The sequence below is a fragment of the Kogia breviceps genome, chromosome 6 (genome assembly GCF_026419965.1).
Source record: "Kogia breviceps isolate mKogBre1 chromosome 6, mKogBre1 haplotype 1, whole genome shotgun sequence".
Classification (NCBI taxonomy): domain Eukaryota; kingdom Metazoa; phylum Chordata; class Mammalia; order Artiodactyla; family Physeteridae; genus Kogia; species Kogia breviceps.
In genome coordinates, this window is record NC_081315.1 from 147,104,028 (window position 1) to 147,122,112 (window position 18,085).

General features: G+C 48.4%; 1 protein-coding gene across 4 annotated transcripts in view; it reads right to left on the reverse strand.

Moving 5' to 3' along the window:
- Positions 1-18,085, reverse strand: part of PIGG (phosphatidylinositol glycan anchor biosynthesis class G (EMM blood group)) — a 36,896-nt gene that overhangs the window by 18,210 nt on the left and 601 nt on the right. For all 4 annotated transcript variants that reach the window (XR_010841175.1, XM_059067386.2, XM_067036882.1 and 1 more), the window contains exons 2-6: positions 17,193-17,398; positions 9,620-9,829; positions 8,131-8,319; positions 7,079-7,220; positions 3,664-3,876 (exon numbers count right to left, since the gene is read on the reverse strand). Coding sequence is in view for 3 of the 4 variants with exons in the window: in XM_059067386.2 (XP_058923369.1) it covers positions 3,664-3,876; positions 7,079-7,220; positions 8,131-8,319; positions 9,620-9,829; positions 17,193-17,398 (960 nt within the window). In the remaining variant the exon portion in view is untranslated. The remainder of the gene's footprint in view (positions 1-3,663; positions 3,877-7,078; positions 7,221-8,130; positions 8,320-9,619; positions 9,830-17,192; positions 17,399-18,085) is intronic.

Here is an 18,085-nt window from a genome sequence, read left to right on the forward strand (position 1 = left end):
CGCCAGCCCTCGGTGCACACCACGGACAGCAGCGTCTGCCCGCCGCCCGGCCCCTCCTTCTCTGCCTCCCGCTTGCCGCCTCCTCCCCCTTCTCTCTCTCCACTCTTCTTCCTCAGGAAGGAAGCCCATGCTCCAGCGGGGAGAGATATGTGTATATAAATACAATATATATTAAACATCCCAGAAATGCACTGCACGAGAAGGCGCTCAGTTCTGCAAAATCCTTCTGACGCTCACGCTCTGTGTGAGGACGGGCCAGGCAGTGGCCTGACGCCGGCTCCGCCGCACCCCCCTCCCCGAGGCAGGCTGGCCCCCCACCTTTCACCGTCAGCACCCCTCTTTCACCTGCTTCCCTTCTTCACCAGTCCTCTTTGGGAAGGGATGGCAGTCTCCCAGCCCTCCTACCACAACGCTGAGCTACGTCTCCCATGCACCACACCGGCTCAATGATCCACGGCCGACATAAAGCCAGGGCTGCGTGATGGCTCGTGGATGGAGCCCAGCCCCGGCTGCAGCTGGCTCCCCACTGGGGACGCCAGTGGCGTGCCTCCCCAGGCCAGGGGGCTTGCCTTCCTTCCTTTCAGGGCTGGACCAGACTCACCTGTCACTCGGCTGGTCGGCAGAGCAAGAACTTCTTTTCCGAGACTCCCTGGTACTTAACGCGCTCTTTCCACTTCAAGTGGAGCTGTTCCAAGGTGGTCTGGGCCATGCCTTTCAGGGCCCTTGGCCCAGCCCACCAGCAGTGCACCCACCCCACCTTCCCTGATCACAGCCCGGCATCCTCACTGCACAACCCCTGAGCGTGGGCCCCGATGCCTGCAGCCCCACCTCTGCTGCTGGAGCAAGCTGACCTGTACCAAGTGCTGGTGGCAGGCACGACCCCAAGCCCTCTCTCAGGTCCTCTCCCCATGACCGAGGGGACTGGAAAGGTTAGACGCCCATTTCAGAGAGGAGGCAACTCAGACACCAGCTCATGGGCAGACAGGTGAGAGCTGGGGTCTAAGTCTGGATCCAAACTGGTACCCATACTTGCTATATTCCACCACCCCAAAGTCAAAGACATGGGGGCACCTGTGTCTGCACCCCACCGCCTAGAGTCCCAGAGACACGGAGGGCACCTGTGCACGCGTCCAAAAAAAAAATGGGCTGAACACTGACTCCATGCTAGATGCATCAGGCCAGGCCCTGCCAATGTGGGTCTGTGATCCAGCTGGGTTGCCACACACGCGTGAAACTACAAATAGTGAAAAACACCGTGGAGGGAAAATATACTCTAGACCGAATAGTGAGAGACCCCTGGTAACGGAAAGGGAACTGACTTAAGAATGGCGTTGGGAGGTCTGACAGTGAAGCTAAAATGTAAAGGATGCCCAGGAACTAACCAGTGGAACAGAGAGAACAGCATCCAATCAGCAGGAAGAGCACACGCAAAGGTCCAAAGGTGATAACAGGCCCCACTACGACCAAAAAGTGGTCAGACAAGAGAGTTACATCAGACTGGGGTGGATATCATGGCAGGCCTTGACATCTAGTTCCCTGTCAGACACAGACCCAGCTTTGCTTCAGGAAACACTGTCACTGATGGTGCAGACGACGGGCATCCTGGATGGGGGTGTGAGGCCCTGGGGGTGCTTTCTCGTTCCAGGGACTGGCCTGTTCATTTCACAGGCTCATTACGGCCAAAGCCACTGCATTGCTCAATCCTCCCTACCCTGCTATCCCTGAAATAAGCAGACGACCCCACCGTTTTTTGGTTTTTCATTTTTATTAGTTGTCGGTATAGGAGAAAGGACACACACTACCAACAACAACAGATTTGCAAAAGCTACCAAACGCATACGTTATTTGCCTCTGGTCTGCGCTGAAGCGTGCACGGCGGTCGGGCCTCACCTTTGACAGAGTTGCTGGCCGGGCCGCCTCACCATCTAAGAGATGGTGCTCTCCACGCCCTCCTACCGGACATGTGGTTCCCAACCACTCCCCGCTGGCAGGGTGTGTCTTCCACACCCAACTCAAGGTCAGTTTACATCTCCCCACAAACTCACAGGCATTCACTCCGCTGGGCAGTACCCCACCACTTCAAGTAGGAAAACCTGCCAATATCCCATCAAATGTTGACTCAAACTGGGAGGTGACCTCCTCTGCATTTCCCAACGAGCCCCGGGCCCAGCGTCCAACATTAGCCTTGACGTCCCTGGATGGGTCAGAGTAAACTGATTGAAAGTATGGTCCTGGGGAGCTGTCCTACCGAGATATAAACACCCTCCAGTTTCTCACAGCTTAAAACTAAGGATACAGCCTGCTTGGGCCCCATCCACCTCAGATGCCAGACCGTTGCCCTGTCCCTGGTCCTCACGTGCACCCACGCCAGCCAGGCTGTCTCCACGTGAACCGCTCTGTCAGCAAAGATGCTGAGACCTCACCTGCCACATGAGCGGACAGTTCTCAGTTCCTCATTTTATTTTATTTTTGGCCACACCGCGTGGCTTGTGGGATCTTAGCTCCTGGACCAGGGATCGAACCCACGCCCCTTGCAGTGGAGGTGTGGAGTCTTAACCACTGGACAGCCAGGGAAGTCCCCTCAATTCCGCCTTTTATTTTACCTTGAACCCCTTTCAACACATCTGCTCGCTCTCTCCTTCTTGAAATTCTTTCTTTACTTGGCTTCATGGACACTGATCCACCCCGGCGCCCCAGCACACACACCAGCACCCTGCCTTGGAAGCTCTTCCCACAGCCTTCCCCATGCAGTGGCGGGGACTGCATCCTTTCACTGTTCAGCTGCAAACCCCAAGTTGTCCTTATGTCGCTGGATTGCTTCACCTCACATCCAGTGCAGCAGCCAATCCTGCTTGCACTACCTTCACAACAGATCCAGAACCAACCATCTGTCCCGGATCCCTGCCTGGGCCCTCGCTCCCTCCCCTTGCACTGAAGCAGCACACTGGCCTCCTGGCTCTGCTGCAGCACAACACAGAGCCCTCCACACGGGCACCTGAGAGAGCCTCTGAGAATGCAAGTGGAAGGTTTCAGCTCTGCACAACACCCTGCAGGAGCTCCCCACTTACTCAGAACGGAAGTGAGAACCCCTTCAATGTCCAAAAGGCCCTCGTCACCCCTCAGACCTCATCTCTGCCTTCCGCCAGTTCCAGCCACTCGGGCCCCTGGCCACTCCTTGACTGTGCAGGCACACCCCCACCACCAGACTCTGCGTCTGCCACAGGGCTCCCTCCCAGGCCAACCTGCCCCAGTGGCCCTCACCCACCTGCATCCCCACCCTTCCCTGGTTGAGCCTTTTCCTAAGACGCCCATCACTATCCGACATCTGTTGTTGCTTTTCTGTCTCTCCCGCTCTGGATGATAAGCTCCACGAGGGCAGAGCTCTCCTCCTGCTGTGTCTCTAGTGCTTTCAACAGCCCCTGGCCATACAGGAACTGAGTGAAAACAATTCAGCGCTCGCTGAATAAATAAATTTATGAAAGATTCTGACTTACATGGTTGCGTCTGTGGGTGTTGCTAATGGTGATAGTCAGGGTTCTAATAAAAAGGAACACACAGTCAAAGACTGCTGTAGTGCACACCACGGGAACATCAGGAAGACATCAGGCGCAATGGAAACACCCACACAGCATAACAGATGTTAGCAGCTACTAACTGGCTTACCTTTTTCATACGATGGAACATTCTCCTGCAACAACTTGCTAAGCTGTACTGTATTTAAGTGTAAAAATCTCAGTTGTTCCCTCATCGGTTTTCCTTCTACAACTGGGAATATAAGACTGCCGATGCTGCTCTTTGGAATCGGCAGACCAAGCCCTATTGATAGCGTTGCAGCCAAATCAGTCTGCTGAATATGCTTTGGATGCCTGACGTCACCTGGAAAAAAGAAAACAGCTGAAGTGACAGGCTCTAGGACACGTGTGATGGTAGTCACTCTTGAATTTGACTTTCTACAAGTAATGTAAGTCAAACCACCCATCTCTTCAAACCGTCCTGTGTGGATTCAGACAGAAACCACCTCACTGTTTTTCACGTCAGTAAACACACTGAATACTCATTTTTTGCGGAGCCTGGTGCCTCCCTAAAGAGCGGCACGCAATACACGGGAGAGGCACTAACGCGGGAAACGCACCGCCGCGCGAGTTTCGGAGCGTGGGGTGGATGCCGAGGGACGTTCGCTTTGGGGAGGTCAACGGCCACCCTGGTGAACGAGGGTGAGGGTGGGTGTCTGGCGGCCCCGCCCCGCCGCAGCCACAGCAGCCCACGCAGCCCCACAGGGAGGCCGATGCAGACTTCTCCGCGCATCCGGAGCAGCAGGTGCCTGTACCGGGGACAGCAGAACAAGGCAGGGTCCAGCTGGGCCAAGTTCCACAACCAACTCTGACGAGCGAGACACCGCCTACCAACAAGTCCAAGGCCCAGCAGTGGCTGGCCAGCCTCCGAATTCCTGCCAGGAGGACAAGTGTGACGTCAGGACACTGGGCTCAGGCCCCTGCTGTGCCACCATCCCGTGGGAGGCTTTGGACAAGAAACTCAGAATTGTGTCATCTGTAAAGAGAGCATCTGGCCCACAGACCTCAGAAGCTACAATGCAGGTCTTCGGGGCTGAGGGGTCACCAGGAGAGTCTACCCAGGAGAGGCAGTGCTGGTGCAAGTCTCTTAGATACTCTAGTGTGAGTTTATAAAGGTTTTACTTTGATTGTGGCAATTTCTGGTTGTATACAATTTTTCTTTTTAATTTGATGAAATGTATTAATCTTTTCTTGACCAATCATTTACTGATGGCTTCTGGGTTCACTCAGAAGAACATTTCCACCCAATATTATTATTTGTTTTCTTCTAGAATTTTCTTACATCAGGTGCTTTGATCTGAAACACAACAAAACCCAAAACAAAAACCCCACCTTAAACTGCGTTTGCTCTGATATTAGTGATGGTGCTGGTCTTGAGCTGAGACTACTGAGGGTCTCATATGATACGCTGTCAGATCTGAGGGTAGACAACCAGGATTCTAAGCTTGGGAGTAAGACAGTACAGGTGAAAGATCTCAGGAGGTAATTTTACAGCAGTGAAGTGAAGTGCAAGTTATCAATACGAACTCAAGATCAATTTTATTTTAAAAAGATTTCCTCACTTTGTACAGAAAAGAGTAAGCCAGTATGCATGAGCACTGCTAGCTGTGAGATGGTGGTCCTCAGAGACCCCTTTCCACTGAAAGGAACCAGGGCGTCTTGGAGAAGCAGCTGATTCCAGTTCCAGGGAAGGGCTTGTGCACAAGCGGGTGGGACACCTTCTCAGACTAGACAGCAACAGAGCCCTCAGAGATACTAAGGCCTCTGGGACCGTAAGGTCAGAAGGACTCAGGAGGTCATCTGAAGATGCCCCCAGTTCCCAAAGACGGGATAAACTGAGTATTAAATAATATTAAATAGTACCTATAGTGAATTGAAACAAATAAAATAAGCTTAAATCCATGAGTTCAAAATGTCCCCAAAATAAAAATTAATTGGTCATAGTTGAAGTATGCTAGTGATACGAATCTGCACTCAGTGGAAGATTCATTCACTTCATAAATATTTTCAGCGTCCATCAAATGCCAGGCAATGTTGAGGCCCAAGGCATATAGCGATGAATAAAACAGACTCTGCTCCGCCCAAGTGTAGCCCACAGCAACGAGAGATGGACGCAAACCACACGATTCGAGCTGCAATTACAAACCACGCGCGGGATGACGGCAGGGTACACGAGCACTGTGAGGCGACCGGAGGAAAAGGTACTTTCGTTTTCCGGTTGAGACCAAGGACGAGCGTACGAGCAGGCTGAGGGGCTGAGCAGCACGGGCTCGGGCACGCGAGGAAGAGCTGTCACTTGGAGGGCCTGCAGGAGAGGCCAGGACGCAGTGAGTCACGGGGAATGTGGCTCAAGACAAAGCCGTGAGGTAGGCGAGAAGTCTCACGTCGGGTTTTTACTGGATCCAAGGTTCAGCTACTGAAAGGTGGTACATATGGGAGCTGGGAGCTGGGAGCCGGGACGGTCTGGCTCATGCGAGGAGAAGGGAGAGGGCAGATCAAGGTGGACGCCCAGGTTTCCAACCCGAAGAGCCACGTGAATGGTGCCATGTGTTGACGCGTAAATAGGGAGGGCAGATTGCAGGTGAAGTCACATTTGCTCTGTCTGTGGAAGATCCGAGTGGAGGCGTCAGTAGGCAGTGGAGTAGACAGTCTGGAGTTTGGAAAAGAGGAGACAACTGGAGGGATAAATCTGACAGGTGTGGGCCTATTCATGGCATTTAAAGCTATGCGAGTGGATGAGATCAGCTCAGGAGTGAACGCAGAATGAAACAGAGGCAGTCCAGAAGAAAGGCCAGGGCAAGGAGGCTAAGGCAGCACAGAAGACTGGACAGCGAAGGCAGAGGTGGAGGGAAACCAGAAGCGTGGGAGGTCCTAGGGCCTGGAGTCAGCACTGCCGAATGGTGCTGGAGGGTCACCTGAGAGAAGCTGGAGTGTCCAGTGTGGAAACAGCTGGTGAGCTGGCTGCCTGCGTGTGATGAAGTGAGGGGGCAGGGGCCGTGCGCAGGTCTGTGCTGGTCGAGGGCACCGGTGTGTCTGGGTTGGAGAGGTGCAGTGTGTCTGAGCGCTGAATGTGGGCCCTCAGACTGAGAGGATACTCAGTCCTACTCCTGTGGTTCTCGTTGACGTTGCCGTTCAAGATATAGTCTCAAATAACGGATACTGTTTCTTAACTTCAAATTTTTATGTTTCTCTCAATTCATACATGCACTTCAGATGTCTCTAAGCCACTGGCACTTTTTACTAACAGTTCCAGATATCGAGGCAGTGACATTCATAGCACACAATTCCCAAAAAGAACATTTGTATTTTAAGAATCGGCAAGAAACGTAAAGTCCAAATCCTGACTGGCCCTTGTCCCATTATTTTTCATTCTCACATTGTTCAGCGTTTTTCAAACTTACACAGCTTCCAAAAATGATTAAATGGTTTTTAAAATTAAAATCAAACTACAGAAAGCAAAGAAATAAAGCATAGTTTTAAAGTGTTAAACATTCCCCAATTCTCACCAGGTTTCCTTTCAAATGCAGAGCTGATTAAGATCAGAGCGGTGTTTACTTCCTCCACAGAAGAGGCTCCGTGACCTCCAGCTTCAGACATGCCATGATCACCACAAAGAACCAGCAGATTGGGTAACAGAGTCTCTCTCTCCTATAAGGCAAAGGAAATACACTTCAGCTGAACCCAGCCTGGGGAGAAGAAGATCATGTGTTCTCAGATTTCAGCTTTACTTTGTAAATAGTAGCTCTTGCTAAATTTTTTTTTTCTTAACCTACGAACTTAGAGTCAGATCAAAGGGTCAACGTCGAGTAATGTCATAAATAAGACAAACAGAATCATATGGAGGTCACAGAGCACAAGAGGGTTGTGTTAGCCTCTCAGGGCAGAGAATCAGCGTTTGGTTTCTGTCTTTGCCATTTCCAAGCTATGGGAGCCTGGGCACATTGCTCTTCGTGCCCTAGTCTCCTTATCCGTCACACAGAGCTGCCCCTGGCCCCTGGGGCTCCGGCCAGTGGCTTTTGCTGCCCCTGCATGTACCTGACAGGCTCTGACTTGCCCTTGCTGCTTTTTCACCTGGAATACACCTTCCCAGATGGCGCATCGGCACCCTTGCCCTTCAAGTCTCGGCTCACATCTCCCACATCCTTAAGGACGACTGCTCTGACCATGCAGTTTAAAATTACAGCCTTGCTCTCAGATGTTGTGCCCTCCTCCTGCCCTACGTTCTGCTATGGCACCAATCACTGTCTAGGATCCTTATGTACTCGTTGATTATGCTTCCTGTTCTTCCCTCCTGGCTAGAGATTAAGCTCCACAAATGCCCAGACAGGAAGTGACAGAGAAGGCCTCCAGGAAACATGAGCTGGATGAACAGGTAGAGATATTAAGAGCCGCTATTCTGCAGGGCTGCTGGGTACGGTGCCCGGCACACGGCACGCGCTCTGTAGGTGAAGGCTGCTTGAGTGATGGTAGGTATGAGGCTCACACAAGGTCACCCCAGTTCACTTTAGAAGCTACATTTCTTCTAGGAAACCTTGGCACCTTGACATTCCAGGCCCACCTCTGAGAGCAGCGAGCTGTGGATCTTCATCAGGACGCTGTCCATCTCACTGAGCTTGCGCCCGAGCAGCGGGCTGTGGGGCCCAGAAACGTGGCCGATGTGGTCCAGCCCGAGGTAGTGGAGGATTAGCACATCCCAGTCCTGCCTGTTTAATACTTTATCCAAATGTCTTGTAACGTTATAATCCACCTTTAAAGGGAAAAAGTACACATGAATAGCCTCCCTAATTTCCCTGGTGTTCACTCTTCAAGGAAAAGTGATATGGTCATCTTAAAACCTACGGGCTTATTTTAGGTACTAGGACTCATGGGAGTTTGAAAAGACCAAAACCAAAACCAAAACACCAAACAAACCAAACCCCAAAATAAAAACTGTCTTAAAAAATGTTTGCATTAGATTAAGCTTTCACTAATATTGTTTTTATGTCTCTAAGTTATGGATAGAACATATTATAACTTAAACGAACAAAGGCTGTTCTCACAAAACAATTCTTCTGGGTCACTACTGGAGCTTAAACTAAAGCTGACCAGATAACCAAGTTAAATGGGTGTCAGGTTATTACGAGGCAAGTGAGGGCTAAGGGCAGTTAGCTAAGACAGGACAGTGCCCAGAGTTCAAGAAACCAGCGGGGTGAAGCTGGGGACATCTGCCTGTGCCCTACGAGAAGGCTGTCTGGGGAAGAAAGAGGCACACACTCAGCGGTTCCCAGCCACAGAGCCCCTGACAGAGCCACTAGCCAGGTCACCCTGAGCCCTCCCTCCCACTAGAGAATCTACTACAAAGACAAGTGCTTCTGAGCCATCACACACAGGGTGGGCAGTGACTGCTGGGTCTACACGGTCAGCTCTGGCAAGGGGTGGCGGTGTAAACAGGATGGCAGGCGCCCCCCGGGCCAAGCCAACGGGTCCACCCAGTGCCAGCCCAGACACGTGGTGCCTTTGCCCTGCGGGCCTCCCTCTGCCCCAGGGCCAACATGGGGTGGGGGTGGGGTCGAATTTCCTTGTTGGAGGCTGCACACGCAGCTCAGGGCCCTCGCTCTCCGCACCAGGCAGGCTCGCCCAGCTCACGTCTGCCCTTATCCTGCCGCCCTTGCAGGAGAACAGCAGCAAGGCAGGATCCCAGGCAGACCGTGGGGACCTCAGGCTCTGCCTCGCCGACTCTGCCACCCTATCCTGTCCACTTGCGAAGGCCCCACCCACCTGTCCAAACTCCGGCTGAGCGGCTCCTCCTGGGAAGCCCTTCCCGACCCCCGGTCCCGGTCAACGGGTGCTCACCTGGTCTGGGCTTTGGGCTCAGAGAACTGTGCTCACACCTGCATTAGGGTTTATGGTCCTGGCTTGTAGCTGATTATGGGAAGGCACAATTTTTTTCAATCTCTCCATAGTATTCTCAGTATATTGATAAAAGCCACATACAAAACAACGTTGCCTCTCACTAAGTTAGAGGGTACCAGGCTGTCTCATAGGATATATTTTTCTTAAAAACTGACCTCTGTATAATCTGATACAAAAAAAGAGGTTGTTCCATCATATTCCACAAAATGCTTTGGGAATAACTTCACCCATGTTTCATCTCCATAAAAGATGATTCTTTTCCCCGCTGCTTTTGCTCGTGTGATCACGTTGTCTTCCAGCAGCGTGGGAGAATTGAGGTTCCTGACGACATCGATGAAGCCGGGGAGGCTCCCTGTCATCAATGCCTGCAGAAGGAAGCATTCGGGAGTCAGACCACAGAATCCAAGTACAGTGTGGGAACAGGCGCCGAAGAGATTCTAACGAATGAAAGAGGCAAGCATAAAGCTAAGGCAACAGCAGTACTGAAGGCTGGGTCAGTATTAGGACAAAGGGGGAAAAGCTACACAGATTCTTGGCAAAACCAGCAAACTCAACAAGTGAAGAACTGACCATATTTCAGCCGATGAGAGGACAAAGGAGGAGGCTGTGCGGTAGCTAGACGGCTGTGGTCAAAAAAGCAGTGATGGATGATAAGAAACGAAACAAATGGCAAAGGGCGGTATGCACTCTGTGTACCCAAACCCACTGTCAGGTCCTCATCTAAGCTTCAGATCTGCTTCATGTGACAAGCAACCTCCACACACTGATCCTGAAACCCAGCAATTCTACTGTCCACCCGCGAGAGAAAGAACAGCCTCCCACACACCCAGGCAGGAAAGTGGTCTCTAAACAGGAACTCTGGTGGGGCCGCCTCCCCGCCCCACTCAGCACCATAATTTCTTGGAGGAGCGGGTGGGTGCGACCTGTCTTCACACCTTTCTGCTATGGAATTAAGTCAACCATCTCCCTCATTTTAGCAGAATCTAAATGGGTCGTGGGTCTCCATGATCTGGAGTTAGCTGACAACCTACAACACTGGCATCCGGGGACCTGTGCAATGAAGAGAACGAGGAATCTGGACAGTGCTAACAAGTATAATAATTTTGCCCAGACTTCTTTAACAGCAAAGTAACGCAAAAATGTATTAATCTTGGACTTGGAGAATGCGGAGCTTGGCAAACCCTCTCTGTGAAGAGCAACGGCAAAACTGGATAAAACGGTCAAAAACAACCCCTTCAAGACTTTGAAAACTCAACGAGGATACACACAGATGGAAATGTTCTTACTCAGAACACTTTGGACTTTCGGTAAGAACCCGAGTACCTATGGTGTTTTAACACGGGCTGCTCCCCTCCCGCACACCCAGTTCTGTGACGTGGTAGCCCTGAGGACCAGGAGCGGCCTGCCCACTGTGGCACTCCACGGAGAAGCCCCATGCCAGGGACGAGGTGAAAACAGGCAAGGCCAACATCACAGCTACCTGAGGCTTCAATGCCGGTTGTAGCAAGACACAGCAAAAAGTCTGGAAAGGGGGTCTGGGGAATGGGACAGCCGCGGTAGGCTTCCGTGAGCGCCCACACGTTCCTGGAATCTGGAAGGCTGTGGGCACACGTAGGGTGAGTGTACACTCACGACAGAACAGAGAGAGAGGGCCGAGTTGCCTGGTCCTTCCAGCTGAACACGAGGCCCTGCTCAAACAAAGTGAGAGTCAGGGAAGACTCAGAAACTGCCTGAAAATGAGCTGACGGCTGGAGCTACACACAAAGACCCCCTGTAGAGAGTGGAGGCCACTCCACAATGTGGTTGAGCACAACCTGTGACCAGTCATTGGCTCACCACTCAGCCATCCTGACCTGGCTGCCCCTCAGGAACAGTGGCTTAAAAAAAAAAACCCAGGAATTAAAAAAAGCACAACAAGCAGAGACATCAGTGAGTGTACATTTCAGGACTTCAGGAGAGACAGACTCTCTAGAAGTAGCCTCAGCAAGTCAGCCAAACGGCAACAGCCACCAGCACTCCCAGGTGGGGATCAGGGCCCAGAGCCGAGGTGGGAGTTGCTTGGATGTATCTACTCGGCCAATCTCATCAAACTGTACTATACTGTATTGTGTGAAAATTCAACCTCAATGAAGTTAGTTTTTTAAATGTGAGCCTTTCACCCCAAAATTCTACTCCCTAAAGGTCACCAGTTACTTTGGGTGAGTATCCTTTCATCCGTATATGTACAATCAGAAATATATAAAGTACGTTTTTTTTTTTTTACCAAAATGGTAACAAACTATATAGTTCTGCAACTTGCTTTTTTCACTTAATAACATATCATGAACCCCTTTCCACAGAAAACATATAGGTATTTCACCTTCTTTTTTAAAAACAGCTACAAAGTACTCCAGTGTTTGGATATACAATGTATTTATCCAAGACGAATTTAATGACAATTGCTTATTTTTATTTTTGAAAGCAGAAAAGCAAATTTATTTTATGGATACTGAGTACCCACAAGCAGAAAGTCTAGTCAGGTTTGAGGAGAGATTTAACTTTTGGAAAGCTAACAGGAACTAAGGCTAGCGGTTCTCTCAGTTACTCAAAGGACACGGTCTCGCATGTGTCCCTTTCTTTCTCTGCATGTCTGTTTGTTCCTTTCTTTTTGTCACTCTTCCTTTTTTTTTTTTTTTACATCTTTATTGGAGTATAATTGCTTTACAATGTTGTTAGTTTCTGCTGTATAACAAAGTGAATCAGCTCTAGGCATACGTATATCCCCATATCCCCTCCCTCTTGCGTCTCCCTCCCACCCTCTTTAATCCCACCCCTGTAGATGGTTGCAAAGCACTGAGCTGATCTCCCTGTGCTATGCAGCTGCTTCCCACTAGCTATCTGTTTTACATTTTGTAGTGTATATATATCAATGCTACTGTCCACTTCATCCCAGCTTACCCTTCCCCCTCCCCGTGTCCTCAAGTCCATTCTCTACATTTGTGTCCTTATTCCTATCCTACCCCTAGGTTCATGAGAACCTTTTTTTTGTTTTTTTAGATTTTTAAAGATTTTTTAGATGTGCTACCATACTGTATTTGTTTTTCTCTTTCTGACTTCACTCTGTATGACAGACTCTAGGTCCATCTACCTCACCACAAATAACTCAATTTTGTTTCTTTTTATGGCTGAGTCATATTCCATTGTATATATGTGCCACATCTTCTTTATCCACTCATCTGTCAATGGACACTTAGGTTGCTTCCATGTCCTGGCTATTGTAAGTAGTGCTGCAATGAACATTGTAGTACATGACTTTTTGAATTATGGTTTTCTCAGGGTAGATGCCCAGTAGTGGGATTGCTGGGTCATATGGTAGTTCTACTTTGTTTTTTTAAGGACTTCCATACTGTTCTCCGTAGTGGCTGCATCAATGTACATTCCCACCAACAGTGCAGGAGGGTTCTCATTTCTCCACACCCTCTCCAGCATTTACTGTTTGTAGATTTTTTGATGATGGCCATTCTGACCAGTGTGAGGTGATACCTCATTGTAGTTTGGACTTGCATTTCTCTAATGATTAGTGATGTTGGGCATGTTTTCATGTGTTTTTTGGCCATCTGTGTGTCTTCTTTGGAGAAATGTCTATTTAGGTCTTCTGCCCATTTTTGGATTGGGTTGTTTATTTTTTTGATATTGTGCTGCATGAGCTGCTTGTAAATTTTGGAGATTAATCCTTTGTGAGTTGCTTCATTTGCAAATATTTTCTCTCATTCTGAGGGTTGTCTTTTCCTCTTTTTTAGTTTCCTTTGCAGTGCAAAAGCTTTTAAGTTTCATTAGGTCTCATTTGTTTATTTTTGTTTTTATTTCCATTTCTCTAGGAGGTGGGTCAAAAAGGATCTTGCTGTGATTTATGTCATTGAGCATTCTATGTTTTTCTCTAAGAGTTTTGTAGTGTCTGGCCTTAAATTTAGGTCTTTAATCCATTTTGAGCTTATTTTTGTGTATGGTGTTAGAAAGTGTTCTAACTTCATTCTTTTACATGTAGCTGTCCATTTTTCCCAGCACCACTTATTGAAGAGGCTGTCTTTTTCTCCGTTGTATATACTCTTGCCTCCTTTATCAAAGATAAGGTGACCTCATGTGCATGGGTTTATCTCTGGGCTTTCTATCCTGTTCCATTAATCTACATTACTGTTTTTGTGCCAGTACCATACTGTCTTGATTACTGTAGCTTTGTAGTATAGACTGAAGTCTGGGAGCCTGATTCCTCCAGCTCCGTTTTTCTTTCTCAAGATTGCTGTGGCTATTCAGAGTCTTTTGTGATTCCATACAAATTGTGCAATCTTTTGTTCTAGTTCTGTGAAAAATGTAATGGCAATTGCTCTTAAAAAGCCTCCAGTGGAAGTGCCATTTGAGCTGAGGTGTGAAGGTGGAGTGTTGTCTAGGCGAGTTGAGGTGAGGCTTTCCAGGGCAAAACACAGCAAAGTGCAAAAACCCCAAGGTGAAAGGGGGCAGCACACATGCGGAACGGAGCTAGGTGTGATCTGTGTGGATAAAACACATAGGAAGAGGGAAATCGGCTCAGATGAGGGTGAAGAGGTAAACGGGTGAAGACCATGCACCCTGAGGCCTGGGTTAGGAGGCAGAGTATAAGCCACCTGAGGACTGTTGGGACTAGAGCAGAGCAACGTGATCTGTTTGGACAGGTTCTGGGTGAGAAGTGCTGGGATAGTTTTACAGTCCAGGCTCACACCATAGCAGACTGGACTACAGTGGGAGTAGTGGAGGTGCTGGCCGAGTCCAGTTAGTCACATAAACAGTATACAGAGATCTGTCCACCTCATTTCTTGTGAGGAGTGTTATCATCAACCTTTCAATTTTTACAATGTGATAGACTCTTTAGCTGCCTTTAATCTGATTACTAGTACAGTTAAGAATCTTTCCATGTGCTTACTGGCATATTTCAATTTCTTTCTATGTGGATTTCTTTATATCCTTTGTCCAGTTACTACTGGATTGTGGCCCTTGATCGGATCCTCTTTACGTATCATGGGGTTCACATCTTGTTTGTTGTGTTAACTGTAAATAATTTTTCCCTTTATTGTCTGTCAGTTGACTTTGTTTATAATGTCTTCCACCACTTTGGGTTGAATCTGTCCACCCTTTCCTCTGGGCTTTTATAAGGCACTTCCCTCCTCTTCATGCTAGTTTGGGTTCACACGGACATTTTTAAGAAGGGCAGGGCCTACCTGGTATCCCCTTCACCCCAGGAAACATGTAGGCAGCAAAAAAGTTGCAGCTGAGAGCCCAGGAATTTTAAGTGAGTGCTCGCCTGTCATCTCCTTAGAGGTCTTCCTGGGGTTGCTGTGGTCTTGGGAACAGTAGTTTCCTGACTTCTGAGAATTAAGGAGGGCTCTGCAGAGACTATTGAAAGAGAATTTGACCTGGTCACCTTATTCTGTATAACACAGTGTTGCTGTATAACACAGCGTGACCAACCGAGGCTCTGGAACTAGGCAAACATAAGGTTATGCTCAGTTTCTGATGCCAGCTGTGAGATTTCACACTTCAAGCCTGTTTCCTCATCCGGGAAATGGAGAAGAGAGTGGCACCAACATCATGGAGCTCCCACGGGGCTGTGGTAAGAGTGTACAAGACAGTGCCTGCACCACGGGCGTACCACAGCCAGTGGTAACTGCCACTATTACAACTATAAATTCCCAGGAAAAGGAAAGGCATTCAAAAATCAGTCACAACATTTCAGAAGGAAGCTACTGCAGCATCTTAACATGTGAACATGCTACTAGAGACATTAGTCTTGAAAGTTTAAAACTGGTATCTCGTGGCAGTTGTATCAGCACCTCCAGATGAACTAAGTCCCTTCAGAGGTGGAGGCAGGGCAGGGAACACACTCCTTAGTCAACACTACCCGATCCTATCAAATTCCAGAGCAATGTAATCTTAACTCCAGGATGGACTTCCTGGATAGTAGCTCCTCCCTGATAGAGAATGAGGAGCAAGAACCTGCAAAGGACCCCAAACAAAACACTGGTCTGGTAAAATGAAACAAACTGGAGAAGGGAGGACCACACCGGCCAAGGTGCAAGACTGAACAGAACCTGGAGCCACCATGCTCACTTACATTTTTTCTTACAAATTTGCCCAGATTCCTAATAACTCTTTTCTTATCAGAACAAAGGAGAAATGAGTTCCTTCCACACTTCTGACAGGACAGATAAAGAAAGCAGTGGTCCTGATGGTCAGGAGCCTGGATGCCTTTCTTCCAGCTTCCACAGGACTTGTTTCAGCAGAATGACTGCACCCCAAAAGGCTGTTCCCAAGCACCCTGACTACAGGTGGCCTCCCCCATTCCCCATCACTCTCTATCCCATTCTCCTCCTCAATTTTTTCTGTAGCATTTATCACCTCCTGAAACAATTTTGTCATTTATTTGTATACTTACATATTTTCTGTCCCCTCAATTAGAAAGTAAGCTTCATGAGGACAGGACAGTTGCTGTCTTGTTTTTTCACTGAATCCCTCTTATCTAGAACAGCACACAGTACATATAGGTCCTCAATAAATATTGAATGAAGGACAAACCACATCCAAAAGTGGCAGAGAGAATCGGAAACTCAAGAAAAAAAAAATCAGTATAAGATGCGGCATGAACCCCTTCAATCCCAGACTGCTTTACTCATCCAGTAAACATTTGTTGAGTAACTACTAATGCTGCCCCCAAGCTTTAAATCAACAAGTGACACCGTCTCACTAACTAATAAGGTGTCACACGATCATCCACAGATGTAAGGTTCAGCCAGAGACTTCTACACCGTACCGACCTGCAGTATATTCACAAACTTTTAAGCTCCTCTGTCCTTTTCTGATCCCACCTCTGTACTCAACCTTCGGGTCTAAGCTTGAATGCAATTTCCTCAGACAGGCTTTTCTGAACCACCCCAATCTAAACTGAGCCCCCAACCAGCACCGAACATCATGCTCTGTTCTTTTTCATTATGCATTAATCACACTTTGTAACTGCACATTTACTTCTGTGTTCATCATTTATTTAATGGCTATGTCTCTCATTAGAGACTGAAAGTTCCATGAAGGCAGAGATGTTATTTTCAAAAAAAACTTGTTTTTGAGCAAATCAGTAAAGTTTTACTCTTCCTTCCCCATAGTTCTTAAGTAAAGCACATGTACTTCAAAGGCACTCCCACTAGGCTGAACACCTGAAGGCAGTTTATAGAGTAAAAACAGGTATCTGTGAGGTCAGACCATGTTGGTTCGGTCACTGTGTATACTAAAATTTTGTACAAGTCCTTTAACTTATCTGAATTGAATTTGCTTCCTCATCCATAAAGTCAAGTGACTGAACTAGATAACCCTAGAGGCTCCTCCCAGAATCCTAACTGACCCACTGATGATTAAAGAAGATAGCAGGTTAGCAAGGAGCATGGCATCTCTTGGATTAGATTGGCCTAGATGATCTGGCTGTAAATCTGTTATGCTTCCCATGAAGCATGAGCTTCTGGCTACCTTTACAGAGGGCATAAATCATGGGTCTTAGTTCCATACTATCTGGGAGGCTTTTTCAGCATTCTATTGCCCCAGCCAGGTTGACAGCACCAAACTAATTTCCACTTAGTTAAAATTGGGACTCCAAGTAACAGACTACAGAGGGCCCCTCTAAACCTCTGAAAGAGCCAAACCATGATCTAGAATACATTAAGTCAAACTGTTTACCTTGATTCGAGGCATAGTAACTGTAGGTGGCTTTGCTTCAGCCACGAAAGTGTGAGATGATCCTTTTTCCACAAGGTAAGTTGTGTAGGGCATAAATTTCACACCCTTTGACCCGAACACGAAGTCATCTCTCAAGGCATCTATCAGCATAATAACAACTTTTCTGAAGAGAGGGGGCGGGAGCTCGGTCCAGTTGGAAATGCCTCCTAAGAGTGTTTGAGAAAGAAAAAGCAAATTGAATTTTAACCTTTATTTAGCATGCAAGCACCTTATAATCTAGTTTCTGCTTACTTCTCCAGCACATACTCTGTCACACCTACATATCCTGAGCCAAAGAAAAAGGTCTGTTCTTGGGCAACAACGCTGGGGTCAGGGGGTGGGCAACAAGTAAGCTCAGGGAGCCCTAATGTTATGTAGTGAATTACCCTTAGCATGATGGGGAGCACTGGCACAGGGGAGTCCCTTCGTGAGCATCCTGGAATGGGACATTAGGGAGACTGACCTAAAACCCAGTGTTGCAGGCAGGGGATGGGCGAGCATTTACAAACTGTCTTTCCATGGTTAGTAGCTGGTATTGTGTGGATTTGATCCAAAACGTGAGTTCCTTTACCTAAGATATACTGCTGGGTAGGTGAGGGCTAGGAAGAGGCCTAGGCAGGGAGGTCTTAACTACTGGAAAAAAACGGGGTCTTGGAGGAATGCCATAGAAGAAAACACGAGAGGTCGGCAGCAATTTTATCTGTTGTGTCTTCCTGAGCAAAAAGGGTGCCTGGAACAGGGAGTGATCCAAACATCTGCTCAGAGAAGGGGGTTGGGGTGTCACTGGACGAGTAGAGCTGGGGAGAGGCTTACTCTTTACGGGTATGGAGACCCTACTTTGCGGTGACCAGGGA